The sequence below is a fragment of the Hirsutella rhossiliensis genome (assembly GCF_020360975.1).
Source record: "Hirsutella rhossiliensis strain HR02 chromosome Unknown scaffold00008, whole genome shotgun sequence".
NCBI lineage: Eukaryota > Fungi > Ascomycota > Sordariomycetes > Hypocreales > Ophiocordycipitaceae > Hirsutella > Hirsutella rhossiliensis.
Window position 1 is genome coordinate 2,648,359 of NW_025408674.1, and position 25,103 is coordinate 2,673,461.

Consider the following 25,103-nt stretch of genomic DNA (forward strand, 5'->3'; position numbering starts at 1 on the left):
CAGGGTATCTAGTCGGGAGCTTGGAATCCTCCCTCACGCCTCACCTCCGCGGAGCGTCCTCTTCATGCCCCGACGTCGGTCGGGACAGTCTTCTGCGTATACTTTCGCCTCCTCTCTCGCTATAGCTCGTGCCCAATCCAGAGTCGTATCTCCGCTTCTCGTCACCGTCGTCATCGCCATAGAGCTCGTCCTCGTCGTCTGCTTCGGCCCCGGCAGCGGGAATATCGGCGAGTTGCCGACCCCGTTCCTCTTCGTATTCTGCCTTGACCTCTGGCTCATGCTTTAGCGGTAGCTGCCTCCCATACGTCGGGAAATTGTAGGGATAGTCTGAGGATTCGTCCTTGCTTCCCTCGTCGTCGGCCTGATTTCCGCCCAATGCGCGGCCGTCTTTCCGGGCGCGCGAGCTCTTGGGCCCCTTAAACCCCGTTGCAGCGATCCAAATTGCCCAAGCGAGGCTCATGAACATTACTTCGCACGCCCAGAACACGGCCGTGAATGCCATGTACGTTGGCAACCGATAGTAGAACATGAGCCAGCGGAGCCCGCGAAGTTGGGCCGTCATTGTCAAAGCCGCGCTGTAGATTTGAATATCCTGCCCTGCCTCGATTTCCACATATGCAGAGGCGGGCAGCGAAGAGCTCTTGGAGAATGCTAGGCGCTCAGCCAAAGCCACCGTCATTTTACAAGCCTGCGAGCTGGGGACGAGCAAGTGGTACAGCAGCAGAACAAGGCGCTTGGCCACCGACACTATCGGATCGATATAGGGCACAAGCGCCGGACGCCGCGAGCTAAAGATGACTTCGTGGGCGCCAAACTGGTCGTGCGTATTGGCGAAGATGCGGGCATCAGCCTCGAGCTTTCCACTGTCCTCAGAACCAAGCAGGTACAGGGTGACCATGAAGTTTCCGCGCTCGACGTTGGCGGGAGACCGTGGCATCGAGATGATGACGGAGACATCGTATTCTTGCTGTGTCTTGATCATCGGCGGCCTGGTGAGAGACGCAACGCCGTATGGATTGGGGCCCGACCTGCGAGGAGAGTCAGCCGGCAGCGCGAGAACCATCGACTATCGACCTACCCATATTGAAGGTGCACGGGTGTCTTGACGAATTGATCGGGGACAAAGTTCTGGAAGAACAAGCCGGTGGCGATGGCAGCCAGGCAGAAGAGCGTGCCTGCGCCAGATACCAGGAGCGCAGTGTTTATAGCAGCGCGCTGCACCGGCTTCGACGTCGCGGCACGCACCGTGTCTTCGAGCATCTCCTGCGACGGCGACTGTTAGCACACGGAGGCAGACGGGGCGCGCCGAATGGCCCGGCTTCTCACCATTGCGGCCGCGCAAAGAGCATGACCTGTCGTCGTGGCTGCGACTATGGCTGTCTTTCCGACACGGAGGCGCCCAGCGTGTTGATGGGGTCGAAGGAATGACGCATTGGTTCAGAAACGCCTTACATAAGCACCAGCGAATATCTTGACATTGCATCTGCTCAACGTCATGCCTGATCATCGAGTGCCTTGAACACGGTACGTCGCTTTATTTGCTCCTCTCTTTGCCCGGCCACGGCATTGAATGGGGCCTCCTCTTTGGCATGAATTCTTTCAGTCTCACGATATCTATTACAGGGCGGGAGACGAAGTGAAAGAGACGACCAAGACAAAACCAAAGCGACATCAGACCCAAATCGTTCTCTGCGTAGACGGACATTGTCGTACATTCCTCCATAACACGGGCCAAATGAGTGTATCCCACGCCGGATGGTAGCATGTACAAGATGCCCAGTTCGTTTTCGCATCATTCTGTGCATGCTCCTGGACCAAAACAATTATGTACCTGAAATCATGAGCGCTTCCATCAGCAAGGTTGAAGATAGTTGCTCGGGACCAGCCCGACGCGGCCGTTGCCGCCGTGGACCTCGGCCTCCCACCAGCCGTCGTCTTGGTGGCGGAACACGGCCAGATAGTCTCCCTTGGCGAAGCCTAGCTCTTCGGGAATCGCTGCTTGGTACACATACAGGGCGCGAGCTGTAGCATGGTCGGTCAGCAACGCCAGTTTACTCGGGGCACCACGACTTACCATAGTGCATAATCGGCCGCCCGTCTCGCGAGTACATCCTAGCCGGATCTGCCACGCTCTTGCTCCGCGGCCGCGATCCACCGTCATACAAGCCCATGGCCCGAGACTCGGGCCGTCCCGATCCCCTGCTCCTCTGAGATCCGTAAGCATCTTCACCCGCTGGCGCCAGCTGTACGGCCATCTCAGCACCGCCATAGCTGCTCTGAGGCCGGTTGTAGTCTCTGTACGACGACGGAGACGCTCCTCGGACGGAGCCGCTCGGAGAAGCCGATCCGTAGTAGCTTGGATCGGCTCCGCGCTTGTATGATGTGCTAACTTGAGATGGGGCCCTTCGACGGCCGCCGTAAGGGTTGGGCGAGGCGGATCGGTGGCTACCCCCGCGCACGTCGTTACTCGTCCGCGGCTGTGGAGATGCGCTTCGAGCCGGAGCTGGCGACGCCGCTCTGGGCAAGTCGTTACCGCGTGTGCCGGGCCGGGAGCTTGGGGACGGTCCGCGACTTCCAGCATCTCCCCTGCCTTCGTTGCCGAATATGGTGCGCGTCTGTTCCGTCACCTTCTTGGTGGCCTCCTTCATAGCTTTCGAGGTTACGGCCGGCGGCGGAACACCCAGTCTCGTCACCTGCGCTGGATGATATGAAGGTGGCGGCGTTCCGCGGCTGGTCATGGCCGCGTCGTGACTGCCGGGAGCGGGAACAGATCGCGCCATCCGGTTCTCGGCTCCGGGAACAGGAGTTGCTATGCCATGGTAATGGTCTGCAGACATCCTGAGAGAAGACTGTTTGCCCAAATTGACTTCCTTGAGCTCTGCCAAGGCAATGGCGATGGGGTCATTTTCGTCCAACTCTGCGGCCGCGGCTCGTGCCTTGTGTCTCTGCGTGTCTGGCGTTGTGACTGGAAGCACGTTCTGGCCAACCCCAAGGGCAAGGCTTGTGTTGGCGTCAATAGGCTCAGGGCTTGCCGTTCGATCCTAAACACTGTCATTAGCACGCCATCCCTGAGCTGCCCGGCAAGACTTGACGAACCGTTTGACCCATTTTCGCGACACTTGAAGCGTGCCAGGTGCTCCTCCCAGCTAGCGCCGGAGGATGGGCCTCCTTTGTGCTCTTGCGCCTAAAGGGGCTATGGTTTTGGAAAAAGCCGCTTTTCTTCTTAAAGACGCGCTTCTCCGGGCTCGACGCCGGGGTCTGGTGCTGCTTGGCAGGTGAGGTCTTTCCGCTGGGAGCCTCCTGACTGCAAGAGGACGTCAGGTTTGAGTAGTCGCTGTGAGACTCACGGCTCGAGGACCTGGCAGACGTATGCTGAGAGCTTCGATCGGAAGCAGGCGCGGTGCGGCAGAGCATCGTCATGCCGTCCATTGGATAAGGCTCGTGGGGCACAGCGCCCACGCCCCCATGCGGATTGGCATCGTACGATGCTTGTCTGGCAGCATGCTCCATGGGATGCTGGTCGTTCACAGGCATCCTCATCTGCTGGGGGGGCTTTTGCGGAGTCACAGTGGCCTCTCGACTCGTTGATGGGGCAGGTTCCCTGTGAGCCAAGTTGTTCGCCAACGCCGAGTTGGGGTCGTGATGCGATTCAAAGGTCGATGGTTGGGGGGAGGATGAGCGGAATGCAGGGTTGATGCTGCGAGGGAACTGAGCAACCGAGTAGCTGTCGTCCTCAGAGACCTCGGACTGGCTGTCATTGATGTCTCCGCGGCAGAAGTTGATGTACTTGGGCGGGTCAGGGATCTCTTGGCCGGTGCCTTGCTCGGTGATGAAGTGGATAATGTCCTTTTCCACTTCTGTCTTCTCCAGCGACAAGCGTATCTTCTCGCATGAGGCATCGTCGCTAACGCATACTGTCGATGCAATATTCGCAAAGGTCCACAGGCTGCTCTTGGTAAAGTCGAGCCGCTCCTCCTCGAGATCCTGGAACTTGTCTGTGGCAGCCCTCCACTCTCTGTTCCACCTGGCCGTGGTGTCCTCGAGGGCCTTGACGGCATTCTCGTACTCGGTGTTGGCTGTGGCGAGACTGATTTGCGTCTTTTCCAGCTTCGCCTTGTTACGGCGCTCTTCTTGGCCCATGACCATGTGGCCTTGGGCGAGGTAGCCTTTGATCTTGAGGCATTCTTGCTCGTATTTATCTCGGGTCTAGTAGAGGTGGAAAAGTCAGCCACTTGAATTCTCTGGGCACCAGCTGTTGGTTGGCAGACCTTGTTGACTTGTTGCGTCTGCTGGATCTTGATCTTCAACAGCTTCTCGACAGAGTTCTGGACAATCTTGCGTCGCTCCTTCATGCCCCCCGCAAAAGCGGCCAGCGGCTCTTCCAGCTCCGTCTTCATCTGCGCGGCAATGCTCTGATGCTGCTTGGCCATGGACTCCACTTCGCCACGCACGGTATCGAGGGAGGTCCGGAGAGTGCCCATCTCCTGGGTCCCGAGGGACTTTCGGCAAAGGTTGAGGAGTTTTCTGGCGTATTCATCTTCAATGGAAGCACGAGCTGTCGGTTCTGGTGTGTGAGCAGCTGACGAGCGCGACGCACACGGACGCTGGCTTGGGGAGGCTCACCGCTGTAGAAAGACTTGAGTTCATCACACGTCTGCTTCGCGCCCTGCATGCGATCCAGGAGGGGGCCGACTCCAGCATCGTCCTTGCCCCAGAAGTTGTTTGCGACTGCGTCAATAGTCAGTTAAGCGATTAAGAGCTGTTGGGCTGAGACAGAAGTGCCCACAGGACAGAGCGACGGCTGGAGCATCTGCTGTTGCAGCAGGCATCGTGCCTTACGAGAGGCAGCCGAAAGAATGTATGTTTCGAAATGGATATATTCAGATGCGTATCGTGTGCTCGTGCGCCAAAGTGTTGGAATTCTGCGGGAAAAGGCAGTCATCAAGGGATGTCAAGCTCCCAGGCGTGAGTTCGCTGAGGCGACGGGCGGTCCGAGGTGGCAGTGGCTTGTTTGGTCCCGGCCCTCGGTTGGCTGGGCAACGGCCACGAGCTATCACGTGACCCTAGCTACATCTTGCGGGTCGGCTCTCCCGTCCTTTCAGGGCTAGGCGGGATTTGCCGTTCCTCCCATGCATGGGTCATTTTCTGTGCTGCACTTCACTTTGTCCTCCACACCTACCTCTCTCTACCCAATTACCTCACCGACCAAATCACTCTGCCCTCGACGAGAACTCCGATATCTGATCCCATCACGTCCAGACCCAGCCCAGCTATCGCCGACGACACCTTGCAACAGCCGCACTGAACTTCCCCCCACCGCTCGCGTCTTCAGGCGATCCGCCCGACAGCGGTTGGCACCTGTGGTCCACGGAGCTCGTTCCCGACAGCATCTTTCTCCCCCCTCTTTGCCTCAGCTCTCTCCATCCTTCGCCTGGCCTCAAAGCTCGGCGGTCGCGCGACCCACCCACGTCTTCTTTGACGCCCGGCGATCAAGGCTCGAGCACATTTCCCCATGTAGGAACCTTGCCAACGCTTCCATCCTGCATCCCCATCATCAGCCTTCTCTTCTTGAGCCCACCTGCCTGCCACGACCCCACAGGCAGGCGCTCCACCATCATATCTCAACACCCTCGAATACACTCCCATGGTCCCTCCACCAAGAGCGGGATCGTTCTCACCAAATCCTGCACAGTCTCTCCAGACGGGAACTGGCCACTCGCCGCATCCGTCTCACGCGGGTGTACTGAGCGCTGGCGCGAGCCCCAGCACCAGCAGTCCGACGGGGACCAACTCCCTGATCAAGATTGTTGTCGCCCAAGTCTATCTTCTGCTTAGTACCATCAAAGAAGACAAGGATCGCGCCAAGTGGGAATTGCAGGTCGATCAGCTTAAAAAGGTCAGCCCTCCCCCCTTGCGTTTCGTCGTGGTTGGCTCCTTTGACACTTTGTGCAGCTCATCGATGAACACGGTATGGAAGTTTTTTCCAAATACCTCACCCGACTGGTAGCGGGAAATGCGCCACAGATCTTCCCAGGGCTCAACCGACCCATCACGAACCCGGGCAGTTACCACATCCTCGTCGCTGAGATGCGAAAAATTGCGCACGATGTCGACCAAGCCAGCAAGATTGCCGAATCGGTGGAAAGCGGCACCGAGGACATCTTTCGCGACTTCGATCTCTCGACCTTCATGGAACATTTTAAGCTTGATGCACTGGAGAAGACGCTGCTGGCTCTGGCTTTCAAGACTGGGTCTCGTTCCGACTTGAAGACCAAAGGCGAGTCGATGTGAGATACGTCTGCACGTCTCGCTTAAAGCTAACCTGTCTTCTTTCCACCATAGCTGACGCTATCTTGTCGACAAACTTCTCGAGTTTCATTGACATCGTATCGCGCCCAGATATCGAGGCCCATGCAGATCTCACGCCCGCCTTCCTTGCGTTCGTCGTCGATCGATTCCTACAATATCATCCTCCCAGCTTCAACGCCTCCTCCAGGCGCGATCTTCAGAACTATGTCGTCAAGCGATACGTAGCCATGGATCAGGCCCCGCCTTCCGAGGTCTTGGCCGCGCTCGACATTGGCAGAGTCCTTGCCGACAGACCGGCAAACTCGTTGGCCCGATCCATTCAGAGGACCGGTGCTGACTTTACCCGGGATGAGGAGACATGCCTCTCGTACTTGCAGGGTCGTCCAAGCAACATGCAGCTTAGTCCCGATCAGGTTTCGGCAGCACTATTCTTCACGGCCGTCACCCAGACTCCGCAGCATGATCCGGCAACGCTCACCGCTGCTCTGCTGCGGGTGCTTCCAAGGACATTCGACTGGACCGAGGTCGTGCTGCTCTTCGACCAGGCCTCGGCACGCATCTCGTCGATTCAGTTTCTGCGACTCTACAAAGCGCTGCTGCCGATTGCCCAGGATCCCAAGTTCAACTTCGATATACAGCGACTCTGGGGCGGGTCTTGGAGCGAGCCAGAAGCTCAGTTGTCCTTTGTCAGTGCATACGCGTCGTTGACGCCGGAGCAGCTCGACGCGACTACAATCCCGGGATTGCACCGAAGCATCAACATCGAAGACTACGCTAAATCTCCAGCAAACGTGCAGGAACGGGCTGCAGTTGCCGTCAAGCATCCTCTCGTCTCCGTCGCTGCCCTGTCCGCCATTTTCAACGTCGCCTTGAACTCCGTCCACGCTTCGCAGAGCGTCGAGGCCAAGCGTCTATTTCAAGAGGTGGTGGTGCCCAACTTGGACATCTTTTTGGTGTCTGCCTTTGAAGTTCCGAGACAGTCCTGGGCAACCATGGCGGTTGATACGTTGAACTCGCTCTTCGAAAACTTCTTGTACAAGCGATCCCCCGAGTACGATTTCGTCCTTGACAGCTTGTGGAAGAAGGATAGGGACTGGGTTGTTCAGCGGCTGATTGACGCCCACGCCGTCAAGCCAGTCGATCTACCCCTGGTTTTCGATCATGCCATTAAGCATGGTTGGCTTGACGAGCTCATCTATCTCCCCAATGGCTTTGGGATCGATCTCGCCGCCTTTTCGCATGCAGAGGGTCGTCTTGATTTGGCAAATTGGGCGCGGTTCAACGCAGACAGAAGCGTCGAGATTGCGCGCACCTTGTTGCAATTCTTGATGATCAAAGCCAACCTGGAAATCCAGTTCCAGCGGCCGCCTGACGGACAGCCGCCGGTGAAGACGAGCACCAGCCTACAAGTCCGGACGGTCTCGGCTCTGCTGCAGATACTTGAAGACTTTTTGCCCAAGGCGCCGGTCCAAGACCTTATCCTGGTTCAACGCCATTGCATCACCGCATACCCTCGATTGATCAACTACGGCGAGGGCTACGACGACATCATCGATGCGAACGGCAGGGAAGGCAACGCCTTGCCAACGGCTGCCAACAGCAAGATGGAGGAACACTACAAGAAGATGTACGGGGACGAGCTCCAGGTCCGCACCATAGTAGACATTTTGGATCGATACAAACACTCGCGAGATTCCTTGGACCAAGATGCCTTTGCTTGCATGATCCACGGCCTTTTCGACGAGTACAACCACTACGTCGACTATCCCTTGGAGGCTCTAGCAACAACGGCCGTTCTCTTTGGTGGCATAATATCTCACAAATTGATATCGGACCTGCCCCTCAAGATTGGCCTGGGAATGATCCTCGAAGCAGTGAGGGATCATATGCCGGACGATCCAATGTACAAATTCGGTCTCCAGGCTTTGATGCAACTCCTGGTTCGCTTCCGAGAATGGCCTGGATTCTGCAAACAACTGCTGCAAATCCCCGGGCTCCAAGGCACAGAGGCGTTCAAGAAGGCTGAGGAGATTGTCAGGGACCACGAAGAAGAGCTCGCGCGCTCCCGAAACGGCGCAGGTACGCCGCACGGTCTCAGTTTTGCCGGCGACTCGTTCATGAACGGTAACCCAGAGGAACCTGTCGTCAACGATCGCCAGGCCCCCCCTTTCGCCGCCATCGGTGTCGACCCAGTCCCCCCCGGTATCGAACTCGAGGAGCCAGGTGATGAGGATCAGGGCAAGATCCAGTTTGTTCTGAACAACATCACGGAGGGAACCCTTCAATCCATGCGCCTCGAGCTGCGTGAGTTATTGGAACGCAAGCATCGGCAATGGTTCGCCAGTCACCTTGTCGAAGAGCGGGCCAAAATGCAACCCAACTACCACCACGTCTACCTGGAGCTCGTGAAAATCTTCGAAGATAATGCCCTCTGGAACGAGGTGCTCCGCGAGACCTACATCAGCGTAGCCCGGATGCTTAATTCGGAGCTTACAATGCAGAACTCGACGGAACGAACGCATCTCAAGAATCTGGGCGGCTGGCTCGGCCTTTTGACACTGGCTCGGGATCGGCCCATCAAGCACAAGAACATTGCTTTCAGGCAGCTGCTGATCGAAGCCCACGACACGAAGAGGCTCATTGTCGTGATACCTTTTGTCTGCAAGGTTCTCATCCAAGGCGCCTCGTCTGCAGTCTTCCGACCCCCTAACCCCTGGCTCATGGACATTATTCACCTTCTCATCGAGCTTTATCACCATGCCGAGCTGAAGCTCAACCTCAAATTCGAGATCGAAGTGCTCTGCAAGGGTTTGAACCTGGACCACAAAAGCATCGAGCCTTCGGGGGAGATTCTCAATCGTCCGTCAATGGAAGACGCGGCTGAGATTCTTCCGCAGGATCAGTTGGACGCTTTCGAGAAGCTGTCCTTGAACGGCATTGGGTCTGTTGTTGGCGCAGGCTTGTCCCCCCAGGCTGTTGCGCCTGCTATACCCGATGTCGGGCCATTGATCAACATACCCCCGACGAACGAGATGGTGGTCAGCTCAACGCGTCTGCATGAAATCGTGCGAACTGCCTTGACACGTGCTCTGCAAGATATTATCCAGCCTGTTGTGGACAGGTCCATCACGATTGCAGCTATATCCACGGTGCAGATGATCCGCAAGGATTTTGTTTCGGAGCCAGACGAGAACCGTTTGCGGACTTCAGCCGTCAACATGGTCAAGGCGACTGCCGGTAGCTTGGCTCTGGTCACCTCCAAGGAGCCTCTTCGGGCCAACATGACGAACTATATGCGGAACCTGGCTAATGACCTGCCTTCGGGCCTTCCTGAAGGTACAATCATTATGTGTGTGAACTCAAACCTCGATCTAGCTTGCAACATCATTGAAAAGCAGGCTGAGGAGAGAGCGGTACCCGAGATCGAGGACCTGCTGGAGGAAGATATTGCGGCCCGGAGACGGCATCGCATTCAACAGCCGAACGAGCCGTTCTACTCGGGCACCGTCAACCGCTGGGGAATGACCATTCCGAACCCATACAAGCTCTCCCCGAACCACAATGGCCTCAACCCCGAGCAGATGGCAATTTATGAGGACTTTGCCAGGCAGCCGCGCAACGCCGTGACCTCTGGCGCTTCACATGCGCCATCCACCTCGGATGCCACTCGATCAATGGCAAACGAGGTGCTGCAGGAGCCATACAACGCCGTCCCGAATCTACCCACCCCGGCCGAGACGCCATCCATCCAACACCTGGGCTCCCAGCTCCAGCCCTACGCTCCGGTTCACACGGCCGCCGCGAACACGATGCCGAGCGGGCGGGCGGCTGGCTTCCAGATGGATGTCCGAGGCCTGGCTGATCGCGTGAACAAGCTTCTCCAAGAGCTTTTGCGGGTTGCCGGCGAGGCTCGGGAGGAACACTTTGCGGGCCTCCCAAGACCGCATCCGGTGCTCGATGTTGTCGATGCCCTGGTCCAGCTCATCATCAAGACGTCGCAGAATTCCGAAGAGTTTGCCATCTATGCCGCGGAACAAATCAGCGCCCTCATCTTCCAGCAGGTGGAGGACAACCTGACTCTGGAAAGCCTCGTTCATGTCCTTGAGACTCTCCGCAAGATTTCCGGCCCTGCGCTGAACAATCGCGTGCGGTCACTCTTCAGCCAACAGCCGGGACCAAACTTTCTGAGCTTGCCTCTTCTGGCCGCGTTGGTGCGTACCGATCTGCTGGACTGGAGGAGCATCGACTTGGCCATGTCCAAGGCACTCGAGGTCCGAAAGGACGGCTCCCTGGAATTTCTGGAACGCATGCTCGATCTCTCCCTGCTTGGCAATCGTCCGATTGCGCTGTACGCGGACTTTGTGCGATCCCTCGAAGTGGCGTGGGCCTGGATCTGCGACGACCCTAGCTCCCCTCCCGGACAGCGGTTGAAGAGCAAGCTCGTGGGCTCGGGCATGCCTCAGCCATCACGGGCAACCGACGGCGATGAAGCAGTCGTGCGACAAGACCAGATGGAGTACGTTTTCGAGGAATGGGTACATCTCTGCAACAACCATAATGCATCGACCAAGGCTACCAGCGTCTTCATCCAGCAGCTGCAGGCGAAACAGGTCATCCGCGGGCGAGATGACTTTTTCCTCTTTGTGCGCACCGCCATCGACCTGTCGGCGGATCGCTTCGATCACATCCTGCATTCGGGATCCATCGGCGATGCCTACGCCACGGTGGACTCTCTGGCGAGGCTGATCAGCATTTTCATCACAATGCACAATGACGGCTCGACCTCCCGCGCATCCTTTCTCGACTCCATCTTGGTGCTGATCGGTCTTGTTCTCAACCATCACCACGTCAAGAGGGGAGAGCACCTGAACCAAAGGGTGTTCTTCCGCCTGTTTTCCATGCTCTTGCACGAGACGCACAACATGTTCGAGGACCTCGCAGAAGAGGAGCAGCGCAACATGACGTTGAAATTTGCGCATAGATTTCAAGCACTTGGACCGCTCCGCCTCCCCGGCTTCATCTTTGGCTGGCTCTCTCTTCTGCAGCACCGAGTCTTCCTCCCGGTCTTGCTGCGGATTCCAGACAATGCCGGATGGGGCCCCTCTGTGAAGCTGATTGTCCAGCTTCTGGACTGCCTTAGTGAGCAGCTGAAAGCTTTTAGCGTGTCGCCTGTAACCAAGGAGGTCTACCGAGCCACGCTCAAACTTCTCGTCGTCCTTCAGCACGACTTTCCGGACTTCTTGGCGGCCAATCACGTCAAGTTGTCTGCAAGCATTCCGCCCCATTGCACCCAGCTGCTCAACGCGATTCTCTCTGCCAACCCTCAGCAAAGCTACGGCAAGCTGCCCGACCCGATGCATCCGGGACTCAAGGTCGAGCGGATGGAGGAGATGAAGACGCATCCTGGGCTCATCGACGAATCGGTGGCGATTTTGCGAGAATGCGGGCTTCTCAATGTCCTCGAGCAGATCCTGCAGAGCGGGCCGTCGGAAGACGCGGTTGCCCAGATTGCGCATGCCATGACACACAACATGACAAAGGAAACCGCCTTTGGACACGTCGCAGTAGCCGCAAATAACCACGTGATCGGGGCGGTTCTTATGTACGTTGGGCATCACGCTGCGGACCGTGGCTCGCAAACAGCAAACTCGGCCTCCGTCAACGGCAGCGAGCCCGATGTGTCGACGCTGTCACTTCTGGTCCACGAGCTTCCACCCGAGGCGAGGTACTACCTCTTATCCGGCATGGTCAACCAGCTGCGATTTCCCAATGCGCACACGGATTTTTTCAGCCAACTCATCCTCAACATATTTGGAAAGGACTTGAATGACCCCGAGGAGTCTGAGATTCGGCAGGAGATTACGCGGGTTCTCCTGGAGCGACTTGTTGGCTTCTGGCCTCAGCCGTGGGGGCTCATGTACACGATTCTCGAATTGGTCAAGAACGAAAAGTACATGTTCTTCGACCTCCCATTCGTCAAGTCAACTCCAGAGGTGGGCTATTTCTGACTGATTCTGAGGCGATAGACTGACATTGGCCACACACAGGTTGCCGACAGGTTCGCAGCCGTCCTGCAGCGGGCCTAGAGCCTGCCATGGACAACGAGGTAGACGACGAGCGGTGCCCACCGACGTCTTGAAGTTTGTGGCCCGACGACATGGCATGGCGCCGCGGCCTGTCCACGACCGGACGGGTACGAGGCCATGGCATTGGCGGATTGATTACGCGTGGTTGATTGGGAATAGAAGTGACGCAGACAGGCTGAGGCGTCTTTGTGTTTCGTGGGGTTGGGGGGGTTGGCACTGACGCACGAAAGTCGGCATGGCACTGTAATACCTGTATCAAATGTACGATAGGACGTGTTGTAAGGGAGACAAAACATTGCAGCGCATCAATCCTTGAGTCGAGGCCAGCGGGCTTTTCACAAAGTCGGGTCCATTCTTTTGGAGCACGAGCGGCGAAAACCAGCGATGGTCAGTTAGAGGCTAGACTAGAATATGGCCCCTCATGACCTGGACCGCGGTGCCAGCCAGCTTGACGGTGTGAATGATGGAGTCTTGCATGTCCACATCGACGACGATGTTGCTCTCCTTGCCCATCTCGACGCCCTGGGTGATGTTGTATCTACGGGTCGGGGTATCCTGCTCGTGTCGGACGGTGCTGAGGAAGGAACTCAAGCAACATGCCGCGGAGCCAGTGGCCGGGTCCTCGAAGGTGTGCTCCATCATCCTGGTGCGCAGGGAGACGACGGATTGGTCATTGTCGTGACGGCGAGAGTCTGTGCGGACATAGTAGTACCTTCCGAGGAAGCCCTTGCGCCAGCCGTCGTCGAGAATCTGGTCAACAGGGGTAGGGGTGCTGATGTGCTCGACCTGGGCAAGCAACTCCAGGGAGGGCAGTTCGATGAGGATAAAGGCGACACCGTTGACAATGCTGAAGACGGGGGCGTTGAGCTCGAGCTCGCGGATCTGAGCCACGGCGGGGAGCTGGGCGTCGGAGAGGGACAGGTCACGGGGGCGCTTGGCGTGGAGGTGGACATCGTGGGGGATGGTGGCCTGGACGAGACGGGGGCCGAGCTGGCTGAGGGCAATGGGGCCGGCCTTTGTGACGAGGGTGGTGACGCCCTGGCCGAGGAGGGCGACGGCGGTGCCGATGGTGGGGTGGCCGGCGAAGGGGATCTCGTCAAAGGGCAGGAAGATGTCGATGTGGCGACGGGAGTCGGCGGCGGGGTCGGGGACGTCGTGGAGGAAGACGGTCTCGGACAAGTTGAACTCGCGGGCGACGGTCTGTTTCTGCTGCTGCGTAGGCTTAGGGCCCGAGGCGGGGATGGTGACTATGGCGACGGGGTTGCCGCGGAAGCGAGTCTCTGTGAAGACGTCGAGAGTGACAAAGGGGAGTTCCATGGTGGCGACGATGATGGGCTGCGTCTTGCAAGTGGGCGAAAGAGGATACTTTATCTGAAGTCCATGAGGGAGTCGTCATTTGCCTAAGCCGAGTCTACCCTCTCGTTGTGCCGAGGTCCTCTGGTGTGTCATTTGTGTCATTCGAGGTTGATTCCGTATCTCGGAGCATTGCGAGGCAGCTTCAGGCAGAAAGGAGAGGGTTTAAACGGGGTTGTTGGCCGACCGAGGGTGGCCGTGTAAGCGTATGGAGGCGTGGTGGACTTGCGGCCGTTGTTGATCAGCCGGTTATCGTATCATTGCGGATACTCGAGTCAACTATAGGGCGCGCGCGCGTCGCGAGTGGAACTGGCGACCGGCGGCCCAAGCCCGGGATGATATTCGACATGTGGTTAGACATGTGGTTGGATGCGAACAGCCTTGAAGATGCGATGGCGGGTGCGCACAGGAAGTAGGCGGTGCAAGCAGCCCGTTCGGTCAGTGAGCAAAAACGGCTTGCTGGGATGGCTTGGGCAATTCCATGAGGACGCCCCACCCGGGCCTGGACCCTTTTTCAGGCCCGGTTACCCTGGAGCCAGCAGAGTATTAGTTAATCTTGCGTACTGTACTGGAGCAGATTCACCATTTGGACTTTGCACTGTGCAAGTCTCGAGTAGAGCAGATGGGACGAACGGGTTGGATAGACTGGTTCCCGGGCCTCTTGGGGCAGCGGCCTGGAGGATGGACAGATGGACAGATGGACAGATGGACAGATGGACAGATGCTGCAGCACAAGTATGTACAGTACGGCACTGTACCGTCCCGTCCAACAGCCGACGATAAGGGGCCAATGGTGCTCCATCCGGAACAAGCATAACCATGCGCAGGCATGGCAAGGAAGGGGGTGGAATGGAGACAAACGACGTCGTGCTGCCGACAGGCTGCGGTTTGCCTGCAGAGCGCCGCGGCCCGGGGTCGCATCTGGACTGGGCCGTGCTACTGCGAGATGTGCATCATCTCATGTACTGTATGTAGGTACGAATCTGTGTGACCATATGTACACGGTCACCAGGTCCCCGCGGCCCGCGGGAGATGCCGGCAAGCCTGAGCCGCTGGAAAAGAGCTCCCCGTGGTTGGATGATCAGAGGCAAGGGAAAGAGGCTCGTGGACGGGCACGGAGTGGTACTGGATCCGTCCGGCAAACACACCCGCCAGCCTTTTCCCCGAGGTATCATCACTAGCAGGCAATGGTGAGGTCACGACTCAGGCAGCCAACAGCCCATGGCGACATGCAAAAGAAAGGCAGCCGGAGCTCCTGGTTTCGATTGGCGAGAGCGGCTGCGCCAGCTGAAACGACAAGACAGTGGTCGGACGGGGGAAAAACAAAAAAAACGCTGGGCCGATGGAAGGACGAGACAAGTGAAGAAGAAGAAGAAAAACAAAGCCATCGAGCGGAGCCCCCCTTATTTTGCACAGTAACTCACCGTACAGTACAGTAGGCTGCTGTCTCGGGACTATTGGTTGGCAGACGCAACGAAGAAAAAGGGTCATGGAGGATGGTGTGGGGCTTTCGAAGTCTCTCCCCTGTACTATGATTTGTCGCTTCAGATACGTAGAGTAGGTAGGTAGGCAGGTAGCGAAGTACCTGAGCACTGTAAAGAAGAAATACATAACTTAACTACATCTATACTACAGTACAGTACAGTGCCTTGTCCGTGGCAAAAAAACAAGGGAAAGAAAGAGCAGCAGGTCCCTGGATTTCTGCGTCAGACTGGGTCGCCCGGCCCGACCAGATGATCCGCCACGAGGTTTCAAGGGAGGAAGTAGCGGTACTGTTGGTCAGCTTTGTTCACCTTCACACGCATGCATGTGCAGTGTGCAGACAGGAGCAAACGACCGCGACACCCCCGTCTCGCGTGGGCCAGCTGTGTATATTGTATGTTCGAATGACGCAGATCGAATCAATGGACGACACGCGAGTCTGTGCCAAACATGCCTCTCTCTTGTCTTTGCCTTCAGCCGTCGTCGGCCCGCCGTCCAGAACACTGCACGGGCGACAATGATGACAAGGGAAGGCCGTGAATGAACACATGTACCGGTACCGGGACGGTGGGCGGTTGTCCAGGCCGCCAGTACGTACCGTTGCGAACCTGCTACCCTTGCTGGAATGCGCCTCCCTTTTCACTGAGGGCCCCGGTTTTTGGTGACACTGCATCGGGGGGGCCCCACTGACGTTTAGAGGGCCCACTTCGGCAAGCTCGCAGCCACCTGCCGGCCAATAGGATGCAGGGGGAAAGAAAAAAAAAGTTCAAGCTCTGCTGCCTTTCCTCTTGTCCAGCCAACCGCCAGAAATCGCCTGAGCTCCTGCCTTCCCCCCCCCGTGGAGCCGCACCCCAAACTTGCTCCTTCCTCCCTAACAAACCCCTCTTCCTTCCTCGTCGTTGACCGCCCTCTTGTTGCCCAACTCCCCGTGCGCCCCGATTTCTCGTGGGATTCCATCTCGCGACCGTCCAAAACCCCCTTGCCCCCAATCTTCGCATTCCCCCTCCCTTGTCCCCCTCGGTCACTACTCCGTGCGACCCCGTCTCCTCAGCTGCGTACCGGAGAATCGCCGTCGCGCGTTCGTTCCTCATCCCCTTCGACCTCGAACGCCATCGCCCGTTTGCTCCCCTTGAACAAACAATAACCTTCATCACCAACATCACCACCGCCGCCGTCGACCGCCAGGCAACGCCAACCCGAAACATGCCGTACAATACGCGCCGCAAGTCGCTCTCCCTGCTCAGTTTGGGCATCCACATCCCCGTCACCCACGCCGCTCGTGCTGCATCCAAGAGCGCTGCCCGACATGCTTCGTCGTCGGCGTCTGTCCCCTCGGCATCCCCTCCTGCAGACGCCCGTTCGCACTCACCCGAGTCGCATCCCAGCAAGCGCTACAAGAGATCCCACGCTGCCGACACGGCCGTCGAGCAGACGCCGCCGCCTTCGCCCCCTCCCGCCGCTGGTCTGGACGCGTCTAGCCAGAGGCCCAAGATTGTTCTCGAGGGCATCAACGACGACATTGTCGAGGCGTCCATCCTCCAGCTGCAGTCGACCGCGAACCGGCCCCATCTCATCAAGGAGCTGGCGACCGTTCTATCCCAGAAGCTGTCGTCTGTGCAACAGTAAGTGCCCGTGAGCGCACCTTGGACTTCCCACATTCACTAACCCCTCTCCCCGCAGATCTGCAAATCCGTGCGCCATCATCTCCTCTCGCCTTGCCTCCTACATGAAGCGACCTTGCTGGTCTGCTCTGGCACCCTGCCCGCTAGCCAAGGAGCTCGAGACAGTTCACCCACGCCGAACCTACTTTTTCCTCACCACATACCCCCGGCAGCCGCTTCCCGACCCCAGCGTCACACGAGCGGTTCATCCTGCCATGATTACCCCGTCCGTCTCTCTTACCGATGACTCGGGATCCGACGACGTCGAGGCCCGCCGGAGAGAACTAAGTCCATCGCCCGAGGTCGACCTCTCATCGCCAGAGTTTGACGATGGCGATGATGACTTCGCTGATTTCGCCATGCCCATGACCCCCATCGGGTCATTCAAGCCCCGCTACCTGAGGCAATCCCGGGACATGCGACACGACTCGCCGCCGCTGGAAAAGGACGAGCGCGAATTCACGCAAACGGCCGACGTGCTGCAGAAACGCAAACTCAGCGACGAGCTGCCCATCCCGGACACCATGGACCGTAATTCAGCCATGGAGTACGGATTCCGGGACGACATTTGGTTTGGTGAAACCCGAACCGCCACCGCTGCTACCTTTATCACGAGCCCCGCCATGAAGCCGAGCGTCATGTCAACCTTGCGCAAAGAGGACGACGCCGACGCGTGGCTCAAGATCAACAAAATGTTTGAGTGGGATCAAAGCGCCGAGAGCATTGAGATTGACGAGCTCGACTGTCTTCTAGAGGGATGCTAGATCTAAGACTTGTCCTTTTTTGAGTTTGCGACTGGCGCATGGAGTTTTGGGAAAAGTCGGCGAAAAACGAAGACTTGCCGCCTGGGGAACGGAATATTTGACACAAGATTTACGCGTGGTGCGTTTTGTACAACATGTACAGGTAGACGGCGCCTCTTTTTCTCTCCTGGTTGCGATGTCGCGACGATCTGGATGCATGTACGAAAAACCATGGATACGAAGGCGCACAGGGTTGTACATAGTAAGGGAATCTCCAAGAACGACATGCCACTCTGCACTGCACGCGCTACATATACACGTCCTTGAGTGCTAAGTACAGTGCCTGCCGAGGGAAATGTGTTTTGTGAGCGCTCACGCCCGGTCAGTCACTCGGAGCTCGACCCAGACGAGGGTGCCTAACTGCCAAAAGTTGGGGCGATGGAGCTTGGCCACCTCGAGTCCCGGAGTCGTCTTGACTGCCTCGTCAACCAAAGCTTCAATGTCCCTGTTCCACCAGCAGCCATACTTGTCAAAGTGCTTGCCGGCATACTTGTCCAGCAGGCCGTTGACCAGACCGTACCAGCCCTTTCCGTGTTCGAGCAGGATGATGCGGCCAGTGTCCGGCCTGACGACGGAAGCGAGGTTGGAGAGGACGGCAACGGGGTCGGAGACGGAGCAGAGACCAAAGGTTTGGATGACGGTGTCGTATTTCATATCGGCATCGGCTGCTGGCTTCACGGGCAATGTGGCAGGCGGCGGCGGCAGCGGGCGGTGGGTGTCGGAGTTGATGAGTCGGAGGTGGCCGCGAAGGAAGGAGAGTTGACCGCCAGAGTGATCGGCCATGGTGGAGGCCTTGACGAGGGCAGCCGACGAGGCCATGGGGGGGACTGCCCTGACGAGACCTTTCCGGGCGACGTCAAGCATGTCGACGGAAATGTCCAAGCCGGTAAAGGACGCGATGCCGGGAAACGCAGGGCCAGGCGCGCTGCGCCCCTCGGCCACGGCGCACAGCGGCAGCCAGTTGTAATACTCCAAGTTGCGACCGGTGCCCATGGCCACCTCGAGCACATGGCCCTTAGCACGCTTGGCAATCTGGCGGCGCAGGCCCGTGATGCCCATCCACCACTCGGACCCGTCGAGGTCCCTGTCAAACCGCTCGGCATTGTCGCCCGTCAAGGCCGGGGGGCGGCCGGTGGGCGCAGTCTTTTCGTCTCGGCACGGGCAGGTGTCGAGGGACGCGACGGCAGTGCCGACGATGTAGAAGCCGAGGCATCCTGCGAGGAGGGCGCCGCCGGTGAGGGGGATCCAGGAGCGGCGCCAGAGGCTGAGGAGAGTGTCGGGCTGGGGGGGCGGCGGTAGGGGTGTTGTTGTGCCTGGTCGGCGCGTGGTCCTAGATGCGGCGGAGGTGTTATAACCCGCGGGCTTTCACGGGGAAGGGGGGCATTCGCAGCGTACGGCTTATACGGTCTGGCGACGCGGGAGGGAGTCTTTGGGCGAGGAGGAGGAGGAGGAGGAGGAGGAGGAGGATGCTTCTTGACCGGCGAAGAAGCCCCCGGGGGCTGGTGTGAGGCTCGCGAGGAGGAGCTGGCGAGGCGGCACCATTGCGACGAGCAAGCGGCCCTGCTGGCGATGCCCCGCAAAGGCCCTGTCATCTGTGTGCATATCCTTGGAGAAAAAGAATGTCGCCCCGGAGTCGCAATGGCAAAGCGCCGGTAAGTGATGGCGTCGAAAAAGTGGTCGGATTGTGGGGGCGGCCCGACGCCCTGGAGGAGTGGGGAAGAAGGTCCCGGCGGCATCGACTCGACGCACTTGGCATACCCTACAGGAGCGTGAGTTTAAATGAACCGGGGTTTTACTGTACAGCGACACGAACGGATGACACTGAGCACTTCTGCTAGTTTCATCGACTGTTGTCAAGAAAGAAGCCATGGCGGGCCAGGGCGACCTGCAGGAGCTGCTGAGAATGCTCACGTCTCGAAAAGTCTCCATGATGGCGGCAATGGGCCATGTTAAATCGCTGCAGTCAAACAACCTACGAAGGTAGGACGGACGAGTCTCACCTTGAAAGCACGCAGGCTGACTTGCCGATAACCTAGCATCGACCAGATCGCAGCAGCCCCCCTCAACAGCGTCGAGTCGGCCATGGGCGACGCCAAGCTGGCAAAGAGCCTGCACGCAGCATGCAAGAGCCACGGCAAGAAGGCAACAAAGCGTCCGGCCGCCGACTCGACGTCGCCAAACGCAAAGAAACCCAGGCTGGAGCCCCACAAGCGAGACTTGGACTACAGCTCCATGACGCCCGACGAGCTGGAGCTGGCGCTGAGCCTGCCGCTCGTCGAGGACGAAGACGTCATCCGGGCCACCACGGTCGTGACCAACAGGGCCCCGCTGGTGCTTGCCTTTGCCGTCGAGCTGCTCCGGCTGACGATGCCTGAGCAGCCGCCCAGCAGCCGACTCAGCCTGGCGCAGGCGGTGGTGAGCGCCAACTCGAGGGCCAAGGCTGTGAGCTTGGGGATCGAAAAGGCGGGAGGGGAGGAGCACATTCCCGAGGGCCAGCCAAAGGTGCGCGTGTTGGGGCGGGACATTCCGGTTCTCAAACGAGGCGGCTACACATGGTCTCCGGAGGGAGCCAAGAATCAGGATTCAGAACCGAGCACGGCGAGAGCACCGGGAGAAGCAACAGGCCAGCGCCAAAAGACGTGGTCGGCGAGCCAGAGGCTGACCGCCAGGTCATCCATATTCATCGCTCACGCAGCGTCACTGACGGCATCAAGCCAAAGGGCCGGCCTGGTCAACCAGCTCATGACCGAGAAGCCCCATCTAGAAACTGCCACTCACAACGCCTGGGCTGCGCGCACAAGTTACGGGAACTCGCCGCTAGTGCAAGAGGCGTCCTTTGACGACGGCGAGTCAGGCTGCGGCGCATTCATGCTGGGCCTGATGCGGGAGGCCGACGTCAAGAACACGGTGGTGGTGCTGACGCGGTGGTTCGGGGGCGTCATGTTGGGGCCTGACCGGTGGCGGCTGATGCGTGAGTGCGTCAACGAGGCGCTGCTGTCCCAGCGGCGGACGTCGACGCTGTCGGGCGAAGCCGTGTGGGCGCTGGACCCGCAAGACGACAAGCCGGCCACGTCGACGGTGGGTATGGCCACGCACCGGCCCGAAGGCGCGAGGAACTACCTGCTGCGGAGCTTCGCCACGGAGGAGGAAGAGGGCGGGCGAGGAGGAGGCAGGAAGATGACGGCGGCGGCGAGCAGCGAGGACAAGCAGGAGAACCTGGGACGGGTGCTCGGGGCCATCAGGCTCCTGTACGCGAGCTGGCAGGGGGTGCTCGGGAGGGAGGAGCTGGATAGGCGGGCGTGGAGCTGGTACGTGGCCACACGGCCCGACGTGGAGGCTGGGCGATCGGGATGGGGGGCCAAGGGGAGGCTGAGCCTGGGCAAGATTCTTGATTTACGGCGCAAGGAGGGCTAGGAGGCTGGATTACAGTACTGGACACGTCTGTATACGCCAAGGGAAAGGGTTGTGGCTGCTGTTGGTCGCCTCGCACCGTGTTTGTTGCCGAACAGAGGCACGGGAATAGCCATGCTCGGGAAGCAAGGCCGAGGCATGACGGGAAGGAAGTTGAAAGGTTGTCTTGGTCTATGGCTGGGGAGGAAGAGTGGGTGGTGGACGACGAAGAGGCACGGTGGAAGTTATCGATATGCCCCGCCTGGTAACCTTGGGGACACAAACAAACAAACCAGGCCCAATCCGGGTGTACATATGGATGGTTGGGAGACGAGCGGACGCATAGTAAACACAGCAATCCCAGACCTTCTCTTTTGGAGGCTCTGCAACGGACGAGCTGAAGAGGAAAAAAAAAGAAAAGAGAAGGAAGAAAAGAGGATGATGGCAAAGGTCGATTGGGGCTAAGAATAGCGCCCATCCAGCAGCTCAGCCTCTTGCTTGTCTTGTCTTGTCCAGGCGGGCGCGTCTTCCCCGCGTCGTCGCGAGTTTATTGATTGACCCCTCATCGACCAACTAATGAACCGCCTGTAGTGCAATCCCTTAGGCCTAGAACGGGGGGGTGGGCGACGACCACTTCGGGTCCCTCTTTTCCCCCCCCATCTCCTGTGCTCTCTCTCTTTGCCTCCCCGACGACGACGACGACGACGACGACAAAAGCGACAGTCTCGACGAGCGGGCTGCACAAGCGACACGCCCCGGCCCTCCTATCCATCCCACCCACCTTCGCTTGTTTGCCCTCGTGCACCCGGCGGGCGGCCTCGACCATGGAAAACTATCAGAAGTTGGAAAAGGTCGGCGAGGGTGAGCTGCGTCCCAACCTGCTCCCCCCCCCCCCCGGTCTCCGACTGACAGCATCGCTCCGCTTGCAGGAACATATGGAGTTGTTTACAAGGCTCGCGACCTCGCCAACAGCGGGCGCATCGTGGCGCTCAAAAAGATCCGTCTCGAGGCCGAGGACGAAGGCGTGCCCAGCACCGCCATCCGCGAAATATCGCTGCTCAAGGAGATGAAGGACCCCAACATTGTGCGCCTGCTCAACATTGTCCACGCCGACGGCCACAAGCTGTACCTCGTCTTCGAGTTCCTCGACCTCGACCTCAAAAAGTACATGGAGGCCCTGCCCGTCAGCGACGGCGGCCGCGGCAAGGCCCTGCCCGAGGGCTCCTCCATCAACGTGACGCAGCTCGGCCTCAACGACACCGTCATCCAGAAGTTCATGACGCAGCTATGCGAGGGCATCCGGTACTGCCACTCGCACCGCGTCCTGCACCGCGACCTCAAGCCCCAGAACCTGCTCATCGACAAGGACGGCAACCTGAAGCTCGCCGACTTTGGCCTCGCCCGCGCCTTTGGCGTGCCCCTGCGTACATACACCCACGAGGTCGTCACCCTGTGGTACCGCGCCCCCGAGATCCTGCTCGGCGGCCGCCAGTATTCGACGGGCGTCGACATGTGGTCCGTCGGCTGCATCTTTGCCGAGATGTGCACCCGGAAACCCCTCTTCCCCGGCGACTCGGAGATTGACGAGATTTTCAAAATCTTCCGGTGAGTGCAATTGTCCCTCGCCCTTTGTGTGCCTGGCTGACGCCTTCTTGCCAGCGCGCTCGGCACCCCGACCGAGGAGCTGTGGCCCGGCGTCACGTCGTACCCCGACTTCAAGTCGTCGTTCCCCAAGTGGCAGCGAAACTACAAGAACTCGCTCTGCCAGAACCTCGACACAAAGGGCCTCGATCTGCTCGAGATGATGCTCGTCTACGACCCGGCCGGCCGCATCTCGGCCAAGCAGGCTTGCAACCACCCCTACTTTGAGGACTACGCCGCCCAGCAGCAGGCAGCCGTGGGCCGCGTCAACGGCTACTACCATTAGGGAGGGATGCCGCGCGCGTACCATGTGTGAAGCCCGCCCGCACGAGCACACACGATGTGATTCGTCTGGGAGGCTGGTGTCGTGCCTTGTTATCCTTTTGGACTTTCAGGATATCTGCGAGACGATGGACGCCCGAGATTGGTCACGCCACGGCATGCCATACCAGCATCCCTACAAACGAGGACCGCATCTTCTTTTCCGAACCATCTTGGAAGCAGAGAGAGGGGGGCAGGCATTCGACCGAGGTGAAAGATTTGACGAGTTAGATACGGTGCCCTGGTCGCTGTCCGGCACGGTCCGCGTATGCGGCCACGCAGCCTCTGGACGTGCCGAGCAGCGGGAATGCGTCCAGGGCTTTTCTCCACGAGCCCAAGAGAAAACGACCTTATCCAGGGGGTGCGGGAGGAGGCGGGCTTCCTCGCGAGGCAGAGAAATTTTCCTTTTGTCCCATCTATCATGTACGGTACGGAGTAGACCGGTCTGGGTTCGGAATGGCACGATAATAGACGATTATGGCACGCAACTACGTGACGCGCTTTTCCGTGATTTGCACGACACCCGACGCAGAGGCTTTGCGCCAATACGGCTCAGGGGTTTCACGAATATGCGCGGCCCGCGAAGAGCAAAGCGTCTCCACCGCCAGTCGAGAAACGAGGCAGGGCGTGGCGAGGACCCTGCATACTCGCCAAGTTGAAGCGGCATCTAGTCCTTCCCTCCTTTCATGGCCCGCATGGGCCTTGGGGTGACGGGGCCGCGTTACCGCTGCAGCTCTTGGGGCGGGTCTTGTCTCGGGCCCGTCGAGTGGCAGTGAGTCTCAAGGCGCATCGAGGCCTTGATATTGATTTGTCCAGAGCGCGGCATCTGCGCATGGCGCCCGGCAAATGAATGAGAGGGGAGACGGGACAGACCATGATTGGCCCGCCAAGCGCAGACGCGCCGAGAATGCATTTCTACGCCATCGGACGAAAGGGCGAGGCGTAAATGACCAAGTGCGAACTTTATCGGTGACACGGGCGCCTGATGAAACGCGGCACCTGGCTTGTTGTGCTGCGTGGTGCGAAGTAGGGGATGCTGCTCACGTTCCTCGTGTGAGCGCCACGACGGGATGGGTGAAACGGGTTTGCTGCGGTGGCTTGCCGGGGAAGAAGCGGGACGGGAGACTGATGGGATGAAAGATTTGATTATTACCTATTCGGCTAGCAGACTAGAGGCGAAGGCTGAAGCTGGGGGGGGACCGGGTCTCTCCGCGACGGCAACCGTGATGATGCATGCTGCTTTGGGTGCCCCGTATTGTCATACACGATGGTGTGAAACCCCTCGGACCAGAGCCCACAGACATGCAAGCACGCGCTGCAAAGCCAAAGCAGCCGAGGCCAGGTTTGTATCCCCGCGGCCCGCGTGTCCTTGCCGGACAACGGGGGCCAAAGAACCAGGCCCGCCGAGGAGAGGCCGCGGTGCCGTGGAAAAGCAGGAAGCAGGGCTCCGTCACCCTCGTGCAGCTGCTGCTGTCTCGGTGGTCGGCCGGCCCGTGACACACGAAGAGGCGTCCCAAACATGGGCGGCACCTTGCGATATTACTGTATACACGCACACGCACGGACATGTGTACACAGGCGTGGACAGTGATGCCGCTCTGGAAAAACCCCGACGGACCGATCGACTGTGCCTCGCCCCCCCCCCGGGCCTGGACCGGCGAGACGAAAGGGTTTTTTTAGCTCCTTTTTTGCTTTCCTTTTCGTTGCCTGATTGCTGGAGCGGCGAGAAGAGGCCGCGTGGAAAAGCAAGGGCCAGTATCCAGGGACTTTGGGACGTGGACGCAAAAGGGGGGGAGATGGGGGCGGGCCCGGACAAATCATTACCTGGTTCCCGGCAGAGGGCGACGGCGGCCGCTTGGACTGCGGGGGGATCTGGGCGAGAGCCAACGTGCATCGATGGCGATGAGGGGACGGCAGAGAGAGGTTGCAGAAGCAAGGGAGGGAGATGAGGGCCATGGCGCCGGAGAGGGAGGGCCGGCCGACATGGCACTGCGGGTGAAGGGGCTTTGACGCATGGTGGAATGCGGTTTCGCGATCTTGATACACATGGGGGCATG

General features: G+C 58.9%; 7 protein-coding genes across 7 annotated transcripts; 4 read left to right on the top strand and 3 right to left on the bottom strand.

Moving 5' to 3' along the window:
- Positions 1-40: 40 nt before the first annotated feature.
- Positions 41-4,829, bottom strand: HRG_07689 (putative adipose-regulatory protein (Seipin) domain-containing protein; the record flags this gene model as incomplete). Its single annotated transcript, XM_044866160.1, has 9 exons — positions 41-1,028; positions 1,079-1,263; positions 1,883-2,022; positions 2,075-3,041; positions 3,097-3,304; positions 3,359-4,206; positions 4,269-4,555; positions 4,624-4,728; positions 4,787-4,829. The coding sequence occupies 9 exons, from the start codon at positions 4,827-4,829 to the stop codon at positions 41-43; spliced, it is 3,771 nt and encodes a 1,256-aa protein (XP_044719124.1).
- An 815-nt stretch (positions 4,830-5,644) lies between these two features.
- On the top strand, positions 5,645-12,395 carry HRG_07690 (CCR4-Not complex component, not1 domain-containing protein; the record flags this gene model as incomplete). Its single annotated transcript, XM_044866161.1, has 5 exons — positions 5,645-5,896; positions 5,953-5,968; positions 6,035-6,277; positions 6,343-12,302; positions 12,357-12,395. 5 exons carry the CDS (start codon positions 5,645-5,647, stop codon positions 12,393-12,395), a joined length of 6,510 nt encoding a protein of 2,169 aa, XP_044719125.1.
- Positions 12,396-12,794: 399 nt separating this feature from the next.
- On the bottom strand, positions 12,795-13,712 carry HRG_07691 (phenazine biosynthesis-like protein; the record flags this gene model as incomplete). The annotated part of the gene is made up of 1 exon (XM_044866162.1): positions 12,795-13,712. One exon carries the CDS (start codon positions 13,710-13,712, stop codon positions 12,795-12,797), a length of 918 nt encoding a protein of 305 aa, XP_044719126.1.
- Positions 13,713-16,433: 2,721 nt separating this feature from the next.
- Positions 16,434-17,655, top strand: HRG_07692 (mucin; the record flags this gene model as incomplete). The annotated part of the gene is made up of 2 exons (XM_044866163.1): positions 16,434-16,852; positions 16,911-17,655. 2 exons carry the CDS (start codon positions 16,434-16,436, stop codon positions 17,653-17,655), a joined length of 1,164 nt encoding a protein of 387 aa, XP_044719127.1.
- A 351-nt stretch (positions 17,656-18,006) lies between these two features.
- Positions 18,007-19,236, bottom strand: HRG_07693 (methyltransferase domain-containing protein; the record flags this gene model as incomplete). The annotated part of the gene is made up of 2 exons (XM_044866164.1): positions 18,007-19,007; positions 19,173-19,236. 2 exons carry the CDS (start codon positions 19,234-19,236, stop codon positions 18,007-18,009), a joined length of 1,065 nt encoding a protein of 354 aa, XP_044719128.1.
- Positions 19,237-19,561: 325 nt separating this feature from the next.
- HRG_07694 (impact) lies at positions 19,562-21,108 on the top strand (the record flags this gene model as incomplete). Its single annotated transcript, XM_044866165.1, has 2 exons — positions 19,562-19,674; positions 19,731-21,108. 2 exons carry the CDS (start codon positions 19,562-19,564, stop codon positions 21,106-21,108), a joined length of 1,491 nt encoding a protein of 496 aa, XP_044719129.1.
- Positions 21,109-21,908: 800 nt separating this feature from the next.
- Positions 21,909-23,011, top strand: HRG_07695 (kinase; the record flags this gene model as incomplete). The annotated part of the gene is made up of 3 exons (XM_044866166.1): positions 21,909-21,945; positions 22,014-22,689; positions 22,744-23,011. 3 exons carry the CDS (start codon positions 21,909-21,911, stop codon positions 23,009-23,011), a joined length of 981 nt encoding a protein of 326 aa, XP_044719130.1.
- Positions 23,012-25,103: the final 2,092 nt, after the last annotated feature.